The sequence below is a fragment of the Aplidium turbinatum genome, chromosome 2 (assembly GCF_918807975.1).
Source record: "Aplidium turbinatum chromosome 2, kaAplTurb1.1, whole genome shotgun sequence".
NCBI lineage: Eukaryota > Metazoa > Chordata > Ascidiacea > Aplousobranchia > Polyclinidae > Aplidium > Aplidium turbinatum.
The window spans coordinates 39,152,646-39,174,517 of NC_137473.1; the positions used below are offsets into that span (position 1 = coordinate 39,152,646).

At 35.4% G+C, this 21,872-nt stretch overlaps 1 protein-coding gene across 1 annotated transcript in view; it reads right to left on the minus strand.

The window, feature by feature from the left end:
- Nucleotides 1-503: 503 nt before the first annotated feature.
- LOC145765048 (uncharacterized) overlaps nucleotides 504-21,872 on the minus strand; it is a 69,435-nt gene continuing 48,066 nt past the window's right edge. Inside the window, exons 3-6 of the mRNA XM_082576786.1 lie at nucleotides 17,976-18,122; nucleotides 13,704-13,805; nucleotides 9,399-9,464; nucleotides 504-4,241 (exon numbers count right to left, since the gene is read on the minus strand). Coding sequence (XP_082432912.1) covers nucleotides 3,532-4,241; nucleotides 9,399-9,464; nucleotides 13,704-13,805; nucleotides 17,976-18,122 — 1,025 coding nt within the window. The 3' untranslated portion in view covers nucleotides 504-3,531. The remainder of the gene's footprint in view (nucleotides 4,242-9,398; nucleotides 9,465-13,703; nucleotides 13,806-17,975; nucleotides 18,123-21,872) is intronic.

Sequence of the window (21,872 nt, forward strand, 5' to 3'; positions counted from 1 at the left end):
AAAGCAGCGCAGTGTCTTGGATATTCAATATGACATGCGGCTCGCTCTTTCCACCACCAAACCAGCAATTAAGACATTGTCAGAGAAAAAACAAGCTCAACCATCACATTAGCTGCATATGTAATAACTAATTAATGTAGCCTACTATCATGTTTATTATGTGTTGTATTTTGTATATCATTTTATCATTCTAACTACCGGTTACTGTATAAACAAGTTTTTTAATTAAAATGACGTTTCTTAATTTTTTCAAAAGGTTGAAAAAATAGGGGGCCATTGATTTTTTTAAATTTTCAAAAGGGGCCACGATGTAAACAAGATTGGGAACTCCTGGTTTAGGAGCTGGAATCACCGGTTTCTTACGGTGTTGGGATATGAAATTTTTGGCAAAAACATTTCTGGAGTACCGTTTAACTTTCATAAATCTTTCTATAACTTGCTTTTGTTAATTTGATTCATTCCTTAAATTTATTTGCTGGGCTAATTTTGAGATCCAAGAAAATTTTTTTATTTGGATTCAGTGCAAAGTAAAAACTGTTGGTTTCCATTTAGTCTACGTTATTAGAAAATACAAAAGTACTGGCAGATGTTTTCCAAATAACAGGCAGATAATGCTCTTTGAAGTAGAAGTCGTCTAAAGCTTGTCTGTTTAACACTATGCAGAATTTGAAATTATGTAAATAATTCAAACCACTTTGTAATCGATTCCAATTGCAACAGCATTTTTAAATGTGTTAACAGAATTGTGTTTCAAGAAAATGAAAGATTAAAAAAAATAAAATTTAAGAAAAAATGTAAGTTTTTCTTTGTAAGTTTAATTTGCAAACACTTTTTAGTTACGCCTTGATAAGTTGATAGCAAATTGCTTAGGATAAATTTTGAAATATTTTTAACTGGTTTGTTCTCATGGAATAATTAACATGGCGGAAAGAATAAATTACAATTTTCAAAATGTCGAAAGAATGCATGACATCATGACTACATAACATTCAGTTACTATTAATTAAAAACATTTCCAGGCTGTTCAACCTTAGTTTGAATCATCAGAAAGTTCTTATGCAACAGAATATAATATTATTATATATAAAATAATGTAACATGAATATAACATAACTTCACGAATATATACAGAATATATAATTATATTTGAATAAGCTTAACTGAAGATGATCTAGCTGCTAGCTGATCGAAATCAATTTTTAGCTATATATAATTGAACTGACTCGTGTGAAAATAAATTCCTTTGCATTACAAGACATGTAACCGAGTCGTTCACATCAAGCATTGTTGTGGGTTTGACACCTGTCAGAAGATATTTCATTTTTTGAATATATACAGTAAGGCAAACGCTTTGTTTTTTGTGGCCCCAACTTGATAGTTTTGTAAAAAGTCAAAGAAGTTGGTTAATAAAAAATCAAGCGAGTCACTAAAACGAACATACAGTACAACAAATGTTTTTAATATTCTACAGCTATCCCTAGATAAAACTAGTAAATATTAAATAATTACTGCTGGATCTACTTTGTCATAACAGCTCAAAGATCTATAGTATTGGGCTAAAAGAGTTTTAGGCTATTACTTGTTAAACCAATTATAAAAAATACAAGCTTCTAAACAACTGGAAAAATGACACAAGTTACAATAGTAAAAATAAAATATACAATAAGGCCTTTTGTTTTTGTTCATGATAAATTAGACCTTTTCAGAAAACCTTAGATGTAAAATGATAATGTCAATTTTCTTTGTCATTGCCACTTTACTATAGTGAATTCAGATTTCTGTCGCTTAATTGCAATGGGCACAATAATCTCAAAATTGTAAGTGCTTTAACGTATTTTTTTGACATTTTACACATAAAGCTATATTTACAGTAGCCTATAGTACCCAACATACAATATGAAAAGTAGCATTGGAGCACCAAACGGGGGTAAGGGTTAATTTCTAAATTTTATATGTTACAAATATATACATGTTTAACTGCAAACATTGCATTTTACATCAAAAATAAACATTTGCATCAATCACTAGGCTACCTTTTATTTTCTTCGACCACTCAATTTATTTACATTTTTTATCGAGCGCAATTTTAATTGGAAAATCAATTCTGCATTTGTCTACAAACGTGGTTACTAAAAATGTTATATATTATTCTTAGTTGATTTGGAGAAATAATTTTTATTTTTTGTGTTAGGCAGTAGCGCAGTATAGGCATGTACTTTGAAATCCGTCCGCACAATAGCAAAAGCTTTATTTCCGTAAATGGAATAAGTCATCGGTAGCATACATGAAAGTGTTTGTAAGGGTATGGATTTTAATTTGTTGCATGAAACGTTACGCTAATAGTGTAAGATTACCTATGGTGATCTATTTTTACCTCACTTTGTTACAGAAACGAAACTATATACCTACTGCATGATGGGCCACAAAATGTAATAATTATATTTACGACTGGGGCAGTTACATTACCAAGTATATCTATATTCAACCAACGTTACTTTTTAGTTAATAATAACTTTGGAACGTATTAGTGTTGTAACACAAAATATAGTAAGTTATGAATACAACATAAATTAAATGCATTTTTATTTTGGAAAGGAAGACTTGACCGCGTGGGCGTGACAGCCCTGGCACCCTTAAATTTGCTATTGGCGTTCTTTGTTGATGTCACAGTCAATAATGCTTTCAACAACCGTAAGTTTAAAAAACCAGTAGTGCCCCAACCATTACGCATTGTGTTAAAGCTCGTGATTTTTTTTTCAGATTATGAGTTCTATGTGTAAGTTAAATTTGCAACCATTATTAAGCTATACATTGGCAAGTTCATAATAAATTTTAGAACATATTTCAATGAGTAAGTTTCGGGTTATCACTAATGCAAAATAATACATCCACAAACAATAGTGAAAATCGTGTAGAACCACTTTTGCGTAACGCACCCTTCTTTGAGAAGGTATAGTAAGACATTTCATATATCGACTGTAAAATTTTCTGGTTTCAATGCTAATAATCACTGGCTGGAACAAGAATGTGTCAAACCAGGGCGCTCAGTTATTCAAACGCATTTGTCAAACAAAAAGCATTGCAGGAAAGTAGCAATTTGCCCACTATAACACAACTTATGTACAGTAAAATGTCAAAATGATTCAACTCCATTTAATAAAAATAATCAGTCGAAGACTAGTAGAGTAGTAGAGTTGCCTAGCTTTGTTTGTTTCTGCAATGAAGCGAAAGTTAAGCGATATAACTAATCTGGTTCGAGATAATGCTTAATATTTTCCATGAAAGCTTTTTGCGTCCACCGCTGTTAATTGAGCAATCTTTATTCTTTCAAAAACACATAGGCCTATACAATTAAATCTTAATTGAGACTTTTGAAATTAGCAACTCGGATTTATAAGAAATTGTCAACGAAAACTCATATTGTTAAACATCAAGTTTTACATTTTTTTAATAATAAGTTTAATTCTTTCAGACAATGGAAAGATTTCATTGGCCAATATAACCATCATGAGCAACTCACAGTGAGCAAAGCTATTTTTTATAGTAAAGGTCGTAAGGGTCTTTGTAAGGGTCTTCGTAAGGATCTTCGTAAACGTTTTCGTAAGCGTCTTTGTTAAGGTCTTCGTGCCGGTTTTTCAACTTTGAAGGATTGTTTGTCAACTGCGTCTTTAAGCGATCACAACAAATCACAACAGTTTGCTCGGAGTAGTCATCAAACACTTTTATCATCTTAATGGTTGCTTTTTTACAGATTTTAGTAGCTTTCTCTTTCTCATTTAGAAACGTATGGCAACAGGCCATGTAGAAAAGAGCCCAGCACTGGATATCTGTTTTCTCCTGTATGTTGGTGGTTACTACCAGCTTAATGCGTTCCACTGCCTTTAAATGAAGAGGGAGCATTTTCTTCAAACCTTCTATGTTTTCTCTCTTACTCAGAAATGCTGTCACTCCATGCATAATTATGATGCATTGTTGCAATTTATACAAGACTATATCGCTGTCTGAAATCTTTTCACAAACAGCCATGCACCAACCAATCAGAAGAGGCAGCGAATCGTCTTCCATCAAATCTTCTGTTATGATGATACGATTGACGTCGTCAACAATCTTTTCGTAATCTCCAGTGACAGTGGTTGGATCGACCTTCAAAAGCTCCATAATTTCTCTTATTGCAACTTGACTTTGACGAAGATATGCTAACCGGCACAATATGAAATCGATCTTTCTCGGGATAAGTTCACCTGCATGAAACAACAATACTTGGTGTGTTATTGCAATCTCCATAAAACGTCTTGAGTTAAATGTTCACACTAGCATCTTCTTTTAAAGTGGCTTGAATTTTATTTTTGCTTTTTTATGCACCTAAAAAAATGAAAACAATCGTTTATCAAGTAACCTTTTTGAAGTAAAAATTAAGTCATCTAACCTTTTTCTTTTTCTTTAGGCGATTTGCAATAAAAGTATGCTCATACATAAAACCTAACAGCATTTTAACTTCAGTTGCATGTTAAGATGTCACTTAGTTTTTTTAATGAAACAATAACTTTTATATGTTTTATTCAATCCAGGAGTTCTTAACCAGGGTTGCGTACCTATGGGCGTAGCCAAGGGGTAGAGAAAGGGACAAGGTCTCCTGAAAATTTTTCAAACATTAACTGTCAATAATTGTATTTCTAGCATTTTATGAGCAAACGGTCAGTCATTGTGGTGCGATACTGACGACGGTGGCATAAGAAACTTTGCTGTCGAAGTTATTTGAACGATTTGTTTACCCGTGCTCTCCTCGCAAGTGCGAGAGACAGCACAAACTGTCGAATTTTTAATAGCTTAGATTTCTTTAAAAGTTAATTAGACTACCAAATTTTTAGACAGCTTAGAAAATAGCTTAGTAGCTATTTTCTAGTAGCTAGTGAAAATAAATTAGTGGCCTTCTCTACTGGGAACCAGTAGTTTTTTTTTGCAGTCGGCCCTTTCCCCTTAAGAAAATGAGCTGATGCCACGTAGACAGGTGATGTGAGCATAGCCAGCACGCTACAGTGAGTTTAAAACAGGAAAAGACAGTTTTTAGGGCGTGGTCAGGTTTAGAATTGCAAAATTTTTCTTCAGAAAAAAAGTTTTCAACTGTTAAAGTGGAAATTGTGTAAGTCTGTTTAAGATTTTACTACATACTTAATATTTTAATACAAACATCAAATCTATACTCATAGGCGAATCTCAGGTCAACGAGTTTAAATACCAAAGAACTGTGGTGTTGCAGGCAGAAAGCCAGAGCTGGCTTGACGCAAGCACCTTCATATCGTTCTATAAGTTTTCCTTCAGAAGTAAAATTTATAACTTTTAAAGTTGGAATTCGGTAAGTCTGTTTAATTTTCTTTGCTACTTACCTATCTTAACAATATCTACTTAAAACAGGGCAAAGAAACGTAAAAAATTCACCACGAGCGATGACGGCTTTACCATCATGGATCGCGAGGGAAAGCACAACCATCTAAACCCCCGTGCGAAGCAGCCTTTCCTCAGCTGCTGAGAAGTTAAAAAATCACCTTTCCATCACATTGGAGACTAAGACATCGACTTCAAATCAAACAAGCGGAAATCGGTTTCTCAACCAGTATCTCCTATGGCGACGACTCCAAAAAACCACGACGCATTCCACGCCGGCTCCAAGAATACGTCGATTTCAGTTGACAACGATCACCTGTCAATTGACTCGGAATCCGCTTCTTCAAGAGAGTCTCTGCGGCAGGACTGCCTGGGACTTCTCCTCACCACTGAAATGTCTTCAGTCCGGTGGATGAACTCACAGACTCAGACAACGGCCCTTCGTCCAGACGGCCTAGTCCACTTTTGACTAATAGTGCAGGTGTCAATTTTGATATTTTTCGTCGCTAGTATACATAAACTAGTCGTTAGTATAGACTTTCTCTCGTCGTTCTAGTGTTAAATGCGTCAGATCTACCACAAATTCTTTGGTGGGCATGTTGATGCAGATATCTTTGAACGTGGTCCGATCTGTTTTTCTAATGTTCGTCCTTTCTGTGAGAGTAGTAAAATGTTTATGCAACGCTGGAAAGATATGCCACAAAGCATTAAAAGCACAACGTGAGGACACACACTAAAGCACACTGAAACTATTACCTACTTTCTTAAATTCGTCATTGAAAACTATTGCAATGCTGTACAGGTCCCAATGCAACTGCACGAATCTCGAGTAGCTATTGTAAATTTTGTCTCAAAATGCTTGTAAGTGATAAACTCCGTCTACAGAGACTATTGCCTCAGTAATAATTCTAACTGGTGGTTCAAACAACTCTACAAAATTATGTTCGGAAATACATATTTCATTCTGGGCTCTACTGTAGTTTACTCTTGGTGCCCAGCATTAACTTACCGTCAGACGTGAAAGAAATGAAATGTTAATTTAAATAAGCTTCAATGAAACCATTCTCTTTCAGTACTTTCAAAATTGCTTCATAAATAGAAACCGAATCTTGGCCATGATTTTACAATATCTAATCTCGGCCAAGATTAAAAAAATGAAATATCTTCTGACAGGTGTCAAACCCACAACAATGTTGGCCATCATTTTACTTAGAATCAGTTTACAAAGATCTAAATTATTGATCCAAATTATATTAATTCTTCTGCGGTTGTCTAGTTTTTACAGTCTACAAAAGTATAACTAATAAAGAATGTTATAAATTATAGAGCATATGAGTTAGCACAGTTATTCAATGAAAGAATCGCATCACACACGGACATCCACCATGACAAGGAATCACAACATTTGTTATATCATTCCTTTTTTATCTCATTCAGATAAAGCTTATAATTTACTGTCTATTATAAAGTCAAGTGGACTACCAGATTTTGGCTAATATTGAGCTAACTATGGAAAACAACGCTTGTCAATAATTTATCTACGTATTTGTTATAGTATAGTTCTATTATTGTGACAAACCGATCCACTGCTCAATCGAGAAATTGTTTTTTAGCCAGAAAAGTTGAAAAATAAAAGCTTGAGTGGGCCCTCCAGAGACCCATTTTGTGAAGATTTTTCTTATTTTGAGGGGCTGACCTCTCCTTAGCCCCCATGAATCTAACCTTGTTTATAACAAGTGTAGGTAAAAAACCTTCTGTAAGTGAACCATTTTAGCTTAACAACAGCGTCATGTTGACAAAAAAAGTGTTTTGTGCGCTAATTGTGACCTAGAGACCATATTTTATCCACTTTGGTAGTAGGCCAAAAGAGTAGTTGTTGTGCTTTCATGCTAATATTTTAATTACCTTTATTTTGTAACTCGATTTCAATTTTTGCAATTTTTCTTGATTTCTGCTATATGTCCACTGGAATAGGTGACAGTATCTCAACATACACTTCGTGGTTTAGATGTAATAATGCAAGAATAAATCAAAATCTTATCAACTAGCCTTTTGATTCTTGTACATCAAGAAAAGCAAAAGTATTTGAACGCCGCTGAAATACGGTTCAATCGAAAAATGCAACGAATATCATACCTCAACCACAAAACAAATGAAGACGTACTAACTCAAACCAATTAAACTGGAACTCTCTTAAAGAACATCATCAAGCGACAAACAAGCTTTTTTAGCCATATCATAAGGGAAAAATGAAAACACACTGCTTTTTGTAGAAAGATAAAAAAAAAAACACGAAAACATAGAAGTGTGGAAAATAGCGTCTCGCTTTCTTCCGTGACGTCAAGGATCATTTTCATGTTACAACCACAACAGTTTCTAACAACTACAGGGATAAAAGGAAAGAACTGTACATGAAAGCCAAAGAATAGAATAAGCATGGTACACAAAAAAGAAAAGACATCACGATATTGAAAATTGAATGAGGCTATTTACCAGGCTTTTAGTTCAATAACATGATGCGTTTTACTGGTGCAAATTAAGCTATTGTATTAGGTGACAAGCTGCTTTAAAAGCATGTTATTGGACATCATGATATATCAAAAATATGCAAAACGGTAGTTATTATCATTTTTAATTATTTTTGAAGATAAACTTTGAAAATATCTCAAAAACTAGAGCCAAATCGAAAAAAAAACAGCATTGTTTTTGCTTTCAGCGCATCAAATATACCCCAAAACTTATGAAATGTCCCCGGCATGAAAAATTGTGTTGACCAGTGTTATAACCGCAGTCATGCCACTTCTGGCAGCTTGGCACTGGCTATTTTTCCGTTCAATTAATGTAAATCTTCAACCAATGGACGTACAGTAAGCTTGGTTATTTCAATTTTTTAAGATCTTTCAATAACCACTCTGTGGTTGTTTCGCCGATCTGTTGCACTACATTTTTGCTTCACCGACACCCAATTGTCACTCCGGATCGATGAGCATTTTAACAACATCTTTAATTGGTTTGCGTTCTTTTTTGCACTTATTTAATGTTGTTGTGTTTATGCGATGAAACTAAAATTACCTGTCTTTTGAAGCAACTCTCGAAATACACATCGTTTTGAGAAGTTTGCAGATTTCATGATTGTAATCAGCAATATAGTATATAAGCTACAGCAGCCAACTGTACATACTTGTTTTAATTCAACGATCACTTCAGAAGAACAAAATGCTTGTTTTTCGTTACGTATTTGAAAATACAGTATTTGCTAATTTTTTTAAAAATAACTTGTTACGCAAAACAAAAAACTAGAGTGATATTATGTGTCAGGAGCGGGCGTAAAATATTAAGTATTATTAGTTTCAATTCAAGAAAACACAGAATGATGTTAGCAACAAATCACCTTTAAACTTGTGTTATAGTCGCCATTTAATTTACGTTGATTTTATGTAACTTGTGACCAGCCTCACTACATAATTACATTCAGCGTTTTCTGGTACAGACGTTGGAATTGATTACCACCGCACTGCGCGTGTAATCAATTAAGCGTTCTGTACCACGTTTTTTATTTGCATGCTTTGCGTTTCTTTATTTGCTATATATTGCGTTGCTTTTGAACAATGTTTGGTATAGTTAGTACACGAGGTAAATGGTTTTCTCACTTGGTTGGCTACTACTGTTATTATTGTTTATTTTATATTAAACGTCTGGAAATACAACAGACATTTAACTTAATATGTTTTTTCTGGACCTTGTACACTCTCTTTGCGGTCAATAAATCAAGCCACACTTTAATTTACACAATCAGCGCAAGAAAACAAATAGCTGAAGCATTCTTACTGCACACTGCACAGCCTCTGATGCGCGTCAACAAAGTAGATTCTCTGAAAAAAGCGCCAAGGCTCTTAATGTAATGCATGCCCATTCGAATGGGACTGGGACATTTAAATATATATTTTTTATGCACACATAATGTTGATGCACGTGGGTTTCAATTATATTTTTAGAATTCTATCATTATTGCTTACCTGGGTGATTTGGTGGAAGTGGTGGCCTCAAGTTATCGATATCACAATAAAGTTTTTCCAACTGGTCTGATGAAACAATGATAAATAATAATGACAAGCAGAAATATCATGTTTGCAAAGTAGTCTATTTTGCAAAGTAGTCTATTTGGCTGGTGCAAAGACTATTGTGTCATGCAGAAGTTCCAAAATGGATGGTGGCGAATTTTTCTTCGTCTTGATATGACGAAAAAGGTGCAACGGCGTAAAGGTCACGCAAAGTTTAGTACCTTTATATTTAATAAGTCTTTTTTATTTAAATGTCGTAATTACAATCGACTCCGCTTAATTCGGACACTGGATAACTCGGACAACCGCTTTACTCGGCCAAAATGCTCGGGAACGGAACAAAAGTAAAAATTCCACGTAAAAAAACTCCCGTTAATTCGGACAATTCTCCGCTTAATTCGGACACAGTATTAGAAGAATTACTGTACTATTTCAGGCCCGTAGCCAGGGGGGGTTCTCAGGGTTCCCGGGAACCCCCCCTTGAGCCGAAAAGGTCCACATTTTGGAGAAGGTGTAGTGTACATAATCACAGGATCAGCTAAAACCTTCCAGATAGTTCTAAATAAAAGGTTTCTGGAAGATAAATGGAAGATTGAAAACATTTCGTCCAGGACGCGTTAATGACGAAAAATAAGATGATTGATTGTACAATAGCAAAGTTATAAAATTTTATCATTGCTGCGTCATAATGCCTTGTATTGCGCTAGCGAATGTGACGTAAGTTGCTTAACTCGTATTCTCTCGGTTACAGAGTTTATGTATTAGTTAATTTTTCTTGCATTCTACCTTCTGGATAATTCTCTTGATAAAATCTTATAAATATGAATACAGTTCTCGTGATAAAAGGTAAGTTAGTTGACGTCGTCGTCGTCGTCTGAGCTTCTGGGGCCGAGGGTCTATCCTTTTACCACCCCAGATTCACGATGTTCCCGGACTACACTGGAAGGCTGCTAGAGAGCAGCCAGTCTTTAGTTTCATCATCCATGACGCGCAGACCTTCCACTCCGTTAGGTGGTTTGAAGATGGTACAGTCATTGATGATGTGGTCTGCGGTCTGTTCCTCGGCACCACATTCACAGGAGGAGGAAGAAGCCATTCCCCATTGGTGCAAGGCAACGGAATTGTGGACGTGTGTTGGTTTAGTGCAGAGGTGACAAACCTGCAACCCGCGGGCCGCATGCGGCCCGTTAAAAAAATTTGTGCGGCCCGCAAAACAATTTAAACAAAAATCCCACTAAGCAAAAAAATTCAATGCTTCAATGTTGTTTTTTTAATATTTTATGCTTCTATGCTGCATTAGATAGCTTCAGCTGTATGATTCGCACGGGCTTTTGTTTGTTGTTTGAAAAAGAAATTTCATTGACTAATTTGTTGTTTCGAAGCATACTGGTCGAAACATTTAGTCAACTTGAGCAAAAAAGATAGGGCCACGAAAAGAAGAAATCATACTCACATGAAAGCAAACGCTTCGAAAACGAAACTGTCGTCATCATCAGTGCAAGTATACTGTTGCTCTATCCTTTTTGCTCAAGTTGATTTGTTTTTATTGTAATTTCAACTGTGTGAGTTTTATTACTTTCATCTGCCGTTTGTTACTTTTCATGAATAATATCTTGAGTCGCTTCTAAAACATTTCATAGTAAGTTATGATTAAAAAAAGTTGTGTGGCCCGATAACTCTTGTGTAATTGACAAAGTGGCCCGTAACCGCAAAAAGGCTCGTCACCCCTGGTTTAGTGGATAGTGTGGGATATACTTTATGCTGAATTACAGTGAAATTCGCTGAAGCTTACATGTATTTGTCCCATTGTCCCTTTTTTTTTAAGAAAGAAATTCCATAGACCACTGCAACTGATGTTCATTATGTGAACCAACAAAAATCTTTTTGGACCACTAAACATTCCAGGTGGACCACCAGTGGCGCAAACTGTTATATTGCAAATGGTGTAATGTGTAGTGGCTTACATAACCTTAAAAAGGCATCTGCTCCCCTCCCACTTCCGGCACCCCTGTCGGTTCCACTGTGGATGTGCTATTGTTAATGTGAAAATTGTTTGTACCGGTATTTACTTCGTTTTTGTAATGTTGACAATTTAAAGTTTGTTTTGTTTGTTGGTATCATGGCCACCTAAAGATACGGCCTGATTTGTCACATTTTGCAGAAATTTTCAGGTTTTTCTAACTTTCGGCAAACGTTTAAATAATTTTTTCTAAAAATTAGATTTTTACGCTTTCTTTATTCTTTTCCCCAGATGACACAATAGGTTTTAACATCCTCACATGTTGAAAAACAAAGAAAATTTGATTTCGAAGATTTTAGTCAGACTGTTAATTTTCAATAACAGTCTGATTTTGCGTTTTTCAACTTACTTTTTCTCATTTGCTACTGCTTCCCCAAGGCAACAAAAAAGTTTTATGTCATTAGGAAACCGCAAAAAGTAAAAACATCTCAAAAAATGTCAGTCAAACACTAGCAATGGCTGTAATCAAAATCTGCAAAATGTGACAAATCAGGCCGCATCTCCAGGTGGCCATGTTGGTATGTATATTATATACTTCCGCTTCTTATGTTTTGATTGCTTGCTTGTGGACACACCAAGAAGAAAGTGTTTTCAAAAGGTCCATATTTTTGGATTTGGGAACCCCCCCTTGAAAATGTCTGGCTACGGGCCTGACTATTTCAACCCTATATGTATGTGTTACACAATAATATATTTGTTGAATCGCTTGGTATCGAAATACTGTACAATACAACTAACCAGAAGATATAATTCTCGTGTTCGTTTTATGCGATCAGTGCCAATTACTGCAGTATAGCGCAGCTGCAATTCATTTATTACGCAACATAACGGTATTTTTAATGCGTTATTTACCTTTCCGCATACCATGAAACGAACAATTGATTTTCCTCTTAATTCGGACAAAGCCGTTTCTTCGCTTAATTCGGCCAAAAGTGAGCGGAACCAAAGTGTCCGAATTAAGCGGAGTCGACTGTACTGAAAAATATTTGTTTCTTTAATATACGCGGCAAAAATGTTAGTCTTTTCTCTTTTAAAGTTGCAGTTAACTTTGTACACGAAACTTGATCTTTTTTCAACATTAAAATAGGCTATAATTAAGGATATAATGCGAAAACTTTAAATCACAAATTCTAAAAAGTCCTGACGTGATAGAGAAAAAGCTACTTTATAATCGTAATTATCAGTAGAAATTCCAATTTCAAAAACGGTACTTTCATACAAAAAAAAGATATCTGAAATCATGTCGGCTGTTGTCATTGACATCACAATAATAATGCAAAGTATTGCTTTCATTTTTAAACCAACCATTCTTGAAGTAAACAGCTCGAGCGCGCATGAATACACGCATTTATTTAAACCAGATTTGTAAATTGTAGAACAAAAAACAGGGTTATTTGATTTAAATCAAATAAATTAAAATTTAAATCAATGATTTAAATCAAGGAATAAAAAGCAAAAAATTATGAAGATTTTTTAAGCTCATAGAGGCATAAATGGAGGCAAAAGATTATTCTTGTATGAGATTTATGCAGCAATGAAATTCGCTAGGGAGATTAGTCGTAATATTTTGTCAGAAGTCCCTATCAGGCTAAAATGGGCTCTTTAAACCATGCGCATTTTAAAAAGATATACTCAACAAAGTAAAACTTTTGAAGGTTTTGGGAAGGAAAGCTACCATAGTACAGATGTTTTAAGCAAGTTTTTCTGTAGTACTTTCGACCTGATTCAATCTAAAGTACGAAATCGATTGGGCACTGCAAAAGCTGGCAAGCTTGTATTAATGTAAGCTAGAAACTTCTCATTGCAAAATAAACTGCTAATGTTGTTCATCTGAACTTTTATTGTTTTGGTACTGTATTACCTCAGTACTATTAAACTTTTGTTACAAAAGTCTGATTGTATGTATTTAATAAGCAATAAACAAGTTAATGTGTGCATTAAATGATAAGAGAAAGTCTCAGTTTAGCTGTAAGTCTGATGGAATGAGTTCTGACCACAACCTCAACATTTAAATGAAAACTGACACAATTAATAAATATAGTCCATATAGCCTAATTAATGACTATAAAATAAACTGATCACTAAAATGATCCCCTCCACGTTACTTCAGATGGAGATAGCAGAATGTAAGAAAAATGTAAAGCTGTTACTAATAAAACATACACATAAATTTAGCTAAATTAAGAAGTTTTGCTAATTCACAATAACTGAGCCTATTTTTTTTTATTAAAAAGTTTTACTTTGTGAAGTTTCGTTCTGATCATTTTTCTTCTTTTTCGGTTTTCCAACTTTTTTGGCATTTCCAAAAAACATCTGAGCTTTTTTAAATGGTGCAGCTTTTTCTGTAACATTTAATACAATACAGTAGTTAAAACCTAAAAACAAGCTAAACAGAGCAAAGAGGTTTAAGTGTAGTCTACATATAAAATTTCAAACAGCGAGACTTCATTGCGACTAGAGTATTATATTACGTAAATAAGATTGGCAACATGCAAATATTGATATTGCAGGCCAACTTGAGCGTTTTTAGACCTAGCCTACATTTTTATCTTGCAACATCCACTACCTGACTATGTTAATTGTTATTATTTTTTGTAGTATCTGCATTTGTTTTTGTTTTTTTTCTGTTCTTTCTTCCTTCTTCTTTTTTGTGTCAATTTGCTACAATATTTAAAAACGCAATACTTTCTTTCGTATAACTATTTGAATGAGAGAGTGCAGACTCTACGACCTCCTACGCCTTCAGGGCTACGGTCTTTCGCACTCTCTCATTGGATGCACACTGTCAGTTTTTGTTTTATGTATGTTTAGTCGTTTCGCATCCAAACAAAAATAAAATGACCATCCATCCATCCAACAAGGCAGTAGCGTCTCTTTACTTCAATACCTCGTCGTTTAAAGTTGGTGGGGAACAGGTGGTGTCTGCTTTGTAATAGGTAGGACGGGAGGAGGTTAATTTTAATTTCAGCTTTAGCCTGGATTTTAAAATACAACGGTAGCCTATATTCTAAGATTTCTGATATAATGTTATCGAAATTTCCGTCCAACGGAAACGAAATAATATCAACTGCTGTAGGTCCTAAGCGAGTCCTTCAATACACAAGAAAATGGAGCTCATGAACTGCTTTGAGGTCTCAACTGGCATCAATCACAGGTCTAGAAGATGCACTTTTGCAACTCTTACTTGGTGTTGGAAAATCTGACTAAGCGAAAATAGCTTTACTTTATCAGGATTGGAGGCAACAACCGAGATTGAAAAGACCGGGTCACGCTGTTAATCAAAAGGGTGGGAAGCTTGGAGCGGACGTTTCAAGGAGTAGATATTTCTCATAACAAGAATGGAATGCAACTAAACAAAGGATTTTTCCACCCTTTAAACTTAAAGATTAATCCACCTCTACGGTGGTAATACACATGTTGTAAAACGAAAGGTGCAATTTCAAAACGTGGTATGTCTTGCTGTAAGGGTGGAAAAAAATACTGCGGATTATTTCCCTTTTCAAAAATTAATCCCTTCTAGAGTTTGTAAATCATTTCTTAACTGAGAAGAGGTGGTCATTTCTTCTAAGCTGACTTTGAATAATTGCAAGCTTGATTTGCATTACTGTACAATGTGCCGTATTTGTTAATATTGACTCTGTGGTTTAAGTTAAATAGCCAGATTTACATTTATCGAACGTTAGGTGACCTAAAACATTTAATTTAAAAAAGTTGTTCTGATATGTGAGATATCGATTCGATATTGTGATGGTAAGCTAAGACTTAGCTTACTCAGAGTAACTTATGTAACGAATACAAAGTTATCGTGACAACATAAGTCTCTTGTCTTCGTTTTGTTTGGCAAGCTTTTTGTTGTCAAAAGTTACTCTACGAACGATGGAAAAATCACGACAAAGGCACAGCAAACTGATAAAGATGAATTCTATTCAGCTTTATAGTGCTTGAGGCTTGAGTGTAATGTATTAAAAGCAAACTACAACTTGCAGATCTACAGACTGCAATATTATTGGAATTTAGAGGTATGATCAAGCAAACTGAAGCAGTAGATATAAAGTAAACTGGCGGCATCTGCTTAATAGTGAAGTCCCTCCTCTGTTTCATGAACAAGCCCGAAATTACAATGCTTCTGATAAAAGCCTTATTTCTCGACTTCATGTTTGTTGCCAGTAAATAATGAAGTATAAGAGGCTATGAAGGATTTTGATGCTGCTAAAAGCTATACTTTTTAAATAACAAATATTTCACGAACTTGCAATTTGTCTAATGATTTACACTTTACAGAGTATTCCACATATCTTGTTTTGTAAATGCAAACTGGTCTAGACCTGCAAAAGAGGTACATGAAACGAACGACTATACCGGATTTATATTTTCTCATATATGAGTTGGAAAACTAAATAAACCAGCTTCTTACATTATAATTTAGTGTGTATGTACAAAAAGGTTCAAGCGATTTGAAATGAACCACTTCGTAGAAGACATTTTAAACTACTCGCGGAGTGGAATTATCTACTCTAGGAGATTATGGAGAGAATAAAACACCCTTAAAGGTGGATTATATTGGGGTGAAATCTTCCACTTCAGCAGAAGAGTAATATTTTCTGTCATTTATGGTGAAATTGTCCACCCTATGAGGCAATAGCGTAAAAAACGGACAAACGCTTGTGGAATTTAGAAAAATTTAGGTTTGATTACGATTAGATGGAAATTTCTACCTTTGTTGAAAGGGTGGAATTATTTGCCCTTCAAGGTGAAAGTATCCTGCTTACTGCTTACAAGAGTTAGTGGAAAATAAAAAAAACTAATCCTAAGAGTGTAAGAGTGGACATTTATGCACTTTTCACCAGTGTAGAGTAGGGGTGTGCAAACTAGCAGTATTGCCGGGTCAAATACACATAATCAACTTGGTCCGCGGGTCACAACCGGAAATAGATATTGTTCACTACGTTATGATGAATGCGCATGCAATAAATGACCATGCAGCCCATGACGCCTAGTTATAGCCTTAAGGCGCCTTCAGACAGATCGCGGATAGCGAGATGCTCAGCAGATGTATGTTCAGCTGTTCACTCCTTGTTCACACACAGCTCCCGAGTAGGCTATTAAACCGGCAAAATAGCAGCGGATTTTTTGTCTGGTCTTTCGACGTGCTGACGACTTAAAAATAGTTTAAATTTTGCTCTTAGTTTTGCGAATAAACTTAGATGTGACTGCTATCATAAAATGTAACTACAAGGGGTGTAGATAAAGATTTGTTTCAGAAACAAAACTTCTTTACTAAACTTTTTATCCAATTTTATTATAATTTTACTGATCATCCAATAGGATGTGCAGTGTGAGAAAATATTTAAAACAAAGTAGACAGTAGGCCTATCACACTAAATCAAAAAAATTTTGTTCAAATAGAAATTGTTTCTATAAAACTTGAAGAAGCTACCGCGCATTCTTTGAATATTATATATATATATATATTGTCACGATTCTTTCTATCTCCTACCAGGAAAGAGACTTGGAAAGGTTCAATGACGTAGTTTAATGGGATATTACGGAAAAGCAGTCAATCAAATGGTCGGATAGTTCTACTAATAAGATGATAAATGAAAATTCTTGAAGGACTTTAACGAACGGCTTAACACTTCCAACAAATATCAAAGTAACAGTGAACAGCAATATATTCCAACGCATGTATCTCCTAATCGATTTTAACGTGGTTCACTCACAGCTTCTCATGTAACTCTAATTTCGATCACAGTTTATATCAGCACCAACTCTCATCTACTCGTAAGTCGTATTCAATTACTTCAACTCTCAATCAGCAATAATCTGTGCTTCTATTAACAACTACTACAACAACTATCTCTCATAATAATAATTTACGCAAATTACGCTACTATTTATATCAGCTTTGATAGTCTAGTAACTTCGAAAAGGTACGATAATGTTACATCATAAGAACTGATTGTTCTGTCAAATTTTACCACTGCTAAACCTCTTTGTGACGTCATAAAACCTTACACCTGGTAAAATGTGAGAAGCAAGCTAAACAAGCTTCCAGATTTTCACTTAGGGTAGAATGTTCTGGAATTACGTCACATAATAAGGATTTCGCAATCAGAGGTCACTACATGACATTAACCGATAATAACATATCGTATAAAAACAGTACGCTCGGTCAAGACAAATTATAGCCTGTCGTGAGGCTTCGCATATTGATTGACTAATTGTGACATAATTATATAAAGCGCATTGGTACCGGGCCCATGTCATCCTCTCAACGGCCCTGTGCGGACCTTCCCGCAGGCCAGAAAGTTTAAGCTTGCGGCTCGCAGTTTGCATATCCTTGATGTAGAGCATAGATTTTTCGTGTATGATATCAATGAATAAAATCTGGTTGTATTTATTTGCTGCTGAGCGTTTTTCACTAACTTTTTGAAGTGGAATCACCATAAACATCTGTTGAAGCAACAGTTTCGGAGATAAGTTTTTTTGTACAAATCATACTCAACAGTAACCTTTTACTGGTCTATTCTTCTTCGGTTGTTTAAAGGGCTTTATCCAATCGTAGGGATCTTCTTCATCAGCTGACTTCACATGGCTTGGTATCATTTCATAGACTGGTGTTGTCGTCTTTGGTGATGGACCAACTGGGTTTTGACTGTCTAGAAAATTGAACATGGGCTTTATAGTAAAAAAAAGATGTAGGCCTATATAAAAAAATGAAAAGCTTGAAAGTATTTTTCTTGATTTGCCAAAATTATAAAAACAAGTTTGAACCAGCAAGTTTAGGTACCAATATCGGTCATTGCAGCCTATTATTATTTCTTGTTCTCAGCCAGCCTGTTATTATAAATAAAGACAAGGTATAATACTATTTCTATAAGAACTTGTAGCTAAAGTATCTGTACACTGTAAAGTAATGGTTTGTAAATAAGGAAGCCGGAGCGGTCTTTTTGACCGTTTTTGATTTTTAGTCACTGCTATAATAATGCAACTTCCTGACTTATCAAAAGTTTGGTCAACTTTTAGAATGTAATTTTTTATTACATTACAATTAGCACAGTGGGGGTGGGAAGCGATTTACCTTAAATTAACACTAACGGTTCTTTTGACCGTGAAGCAACTTCTATTTTCTTCAGAGAGAAAGCAAAGGTAAATATGACGAAATACGTTCAGGGTTGGGAAATTTAGACCAAGTTTGACCAACTATTAGCCTACATGGCAAGTATTTGCTTCAGATGAATCGGATTCCAAGACTGATATTGATAACCTGGAGCAAACCGATTTTGCAGTTTGTCAGCTCTGGCAGTGACAGTGTCACAATCAATATGCGAGGTCTCGCCCTCGCGACGGGCTGCTTTGTATCTTGACCGAGCGTGCTGTTTTAATGGTGGAATTTTTATGCTATATGTTATTATCGGTTACTGTCCTGTAGTAACCTCTGATTGCGAAATCTTTATTATGTGACGTATTTCTAAAACATTTTGTGGACGTGCAAACCTGGAATGTTCTTTTGTTTTTCACAATTGCCAGATGTTGTTTGTTATGACGTAGCATTACGTAACCTTCTCGAAATTACTAGACCACACAACCTGCTATAAATAGTGGTGTAATTTGCTTAAATGATTATTATGAGTTGTAGATTGTTGTTGCAGTAGTTGGTAATAGGTGCAGAAATTATTGTTGATTGAGACTTGAAGTAATAGAATACAAGTACAGTAGATGAGAGTTGGTGCTGATATAAATTGTGTTCGAAATTAGAGTTATTTGAGAAGCCGTTCGTTAAAGTCCTTAAAGAATTTTCATTATCATTTCACTATAGTAGAACTATTCGACATTTAATTGACTGCCTTTCAGTAATATCTCATTAAACTACGTCATTGAACCTTTCCAAGTCTCTTTCGTGGTAAGAGATAGAAAAAAACCGTGACAGACAGCAATGATACAAGTAGTGAAGTCAGTAAGCCCGGATTTAGGGGGGGCAGAGGGGGCAGTTGCCCCGGGCCCCCCGATCTAAAAGTGCCCCGGGCCCCCCATCAGCTAAATCCGGCCCTGGAAGTCAGGGATATCTAGAGGAGGATGCGATGGCTCGCAGTGATTTCTTTTTTTTCTCACAACACTACTGTAGAAGGTTGGTAGTTGGTGGCGCGTTGAATATGCCGCTTTTTTAAAAGTTACAGAAAGTTGTTTAGTGCTGCTGGTACAGTCAGCTACAGAAGACAGTTAGCAATTGAATAAGTGAATTCAAGAAGGGTCCAATTCCAACAAATGTGTTTATTTAATAAATGCGTTTTAATTATTTTGGTCATTTACTTTTGTGGTGAAATTTTGATAATGATGATATACTTAGACATACCGGTAAGAAGAACTATGCAAAAAATTTCACTCGGTTTAGGTTTCTGTGGAAAAACTATTGAGAACTTGAAGCTCAATTGCTGGAATTGGGTTTTTCTTAAAATCAATGGAAATATTTAAGAAGGATGTTTTTTATGTAAGCTTAAAAACTTTGGCCGCTTTTTTAAATATAATTTAGAAGACACTGAAAGAAATCGGAAAAGCACAAAAAGTAAAATTGAAAAAAAAATGGAGTTAGGGCCTTTTTGAATTCACATATAGTTATTGTAGAGCTTGTAAGAATCAGTGTTGTACGTTGACGCCGTCAATTGACGGCGTTAACTTTTTGTTGACGCTGAGGCTAGCGCCGTCAGTTTATTTTTTAGTTGACGGAAGTGATAGCACCGTCAACTATTTTGCCGATTTTAAGCGTCATGCGCTATGCATCATTTTTGCTTTCATGAAAAACCTCGTTTCACAATGTTATCCGGCCAGCGCGACTCATCCGAATTATCGGCTTTTGCGTTGGTTGGTATGGCTACCTGGAATACAAGCAGAAGAAGTTCGCCAAATGGTGATCACTCATATCGTGAGCAGTATCGAGAACGAGGGATCAGAGAGAGAAAGCCAAAAATCAATGCATGTCATCGCGGAGGTTGAATATATTTTATTTCAAGAGCTCTATGAGTCTAAAAAGAGCGATTTTGGTGCAGTGGACCTCGTTGAAAGATTTATATATGCTAAACCATCACAGCACGCTTGGAACAGTGATACCTTTTCGAGTAAACGTTTTCAGGGCTTGTTTTTGAAATACAACAAACCAATACAATTCAGCGCTGCTGTGGAACGCATGTTTTCACTTGGAAAGGACATTGTGCGTCCCAAACGCAGCAGATTGTCAGACAAACGTTTTGAAATGCTTGTGTTTCTACAAGGAAATAACTAATATGCTAAGCAGCTAATTACAATACAGTCTCAAAACATACACTATAATACCTGCCCTTTATTTATAGCTATTGTTAGCCTAAACTTGGTTGAAATACTTCTGTTTTGTGAGACTCTGGCTAAAATAGCGGTAGAAATTAGCGCTGACGCCGTCAATTTCTTTAAGAGCTGACGCAGTACTTTACGCCATGAAATTTTTAGGCAATTTGCGCTGACGCTGACGCAGTCAATTTATTTCGTTGACGCGTACAACACTGGTAAGAATAGCCTACTTATTTGGAAACACAATTGAAAGGTTACCAGTAAGCTGTTTTTCTTAACAAAACCTTTGCAGTAGAGTAGGTATAAAACAAGTATACGGGTAGTTGAATTTCTTTAAGTAACCTTAAAATCTGCATCGCATGCACGTTCAACTTCTGTGGTTTTGCCACCGTTTCCTTTAGTTGATTTTATTCCCGTTCACTATTTGTGACTTCATTATTGCTGTTGTTTTTCAATAAAAAAATAGAAAATGAATTGAAAAAGCCGTCACAAAGGAAGTTGGGACATCATGTTTACATAGTGTCTGCAAGACGGCCATTGCGTAAACCGGTGTTTCTCAACCTTTTTTGGCCCAACGCCCATTTCATGAACTTGCAAAATGTTACCGCCCCCCAACAAAAACAATTAATTACGACAAGCGAATAAACAATGAATACCGTACTATTAATACTACAAAAATAGCTCAATGCCAAGCAAAAAGCCAAGCAGAGTGAATTACATCAAAAATCGGCTAGTTAACAGTCTTTAAAACCCTTACAACCTGTTTTACCCTAAAAGGAGGATCATCAGAAGGTCCTTATTCAAATAGAATTATATTTCTATTAGAATAAGGACCTTTTGATGATCCCCCTTTTAGGGTGAAACAGGCTGTAAGGGTTTTAGAGACTAGTAACTATATTTGAAAGAAGCAAATAGCCTATATATTTGCGAACGTGAAAACAGTAATGGTAGTCAGTGTGAACCTTGGGCTTGATGAGAAAGTGCCAGTTTCTTCACATCTGGTGTAAAGCCAGTGAGAAACATTTGAAGATCACCTCTTATGGATAATTGGATATGTCAAGTGGGTTTCGCTGTTTGGTATGTAGCAGAAC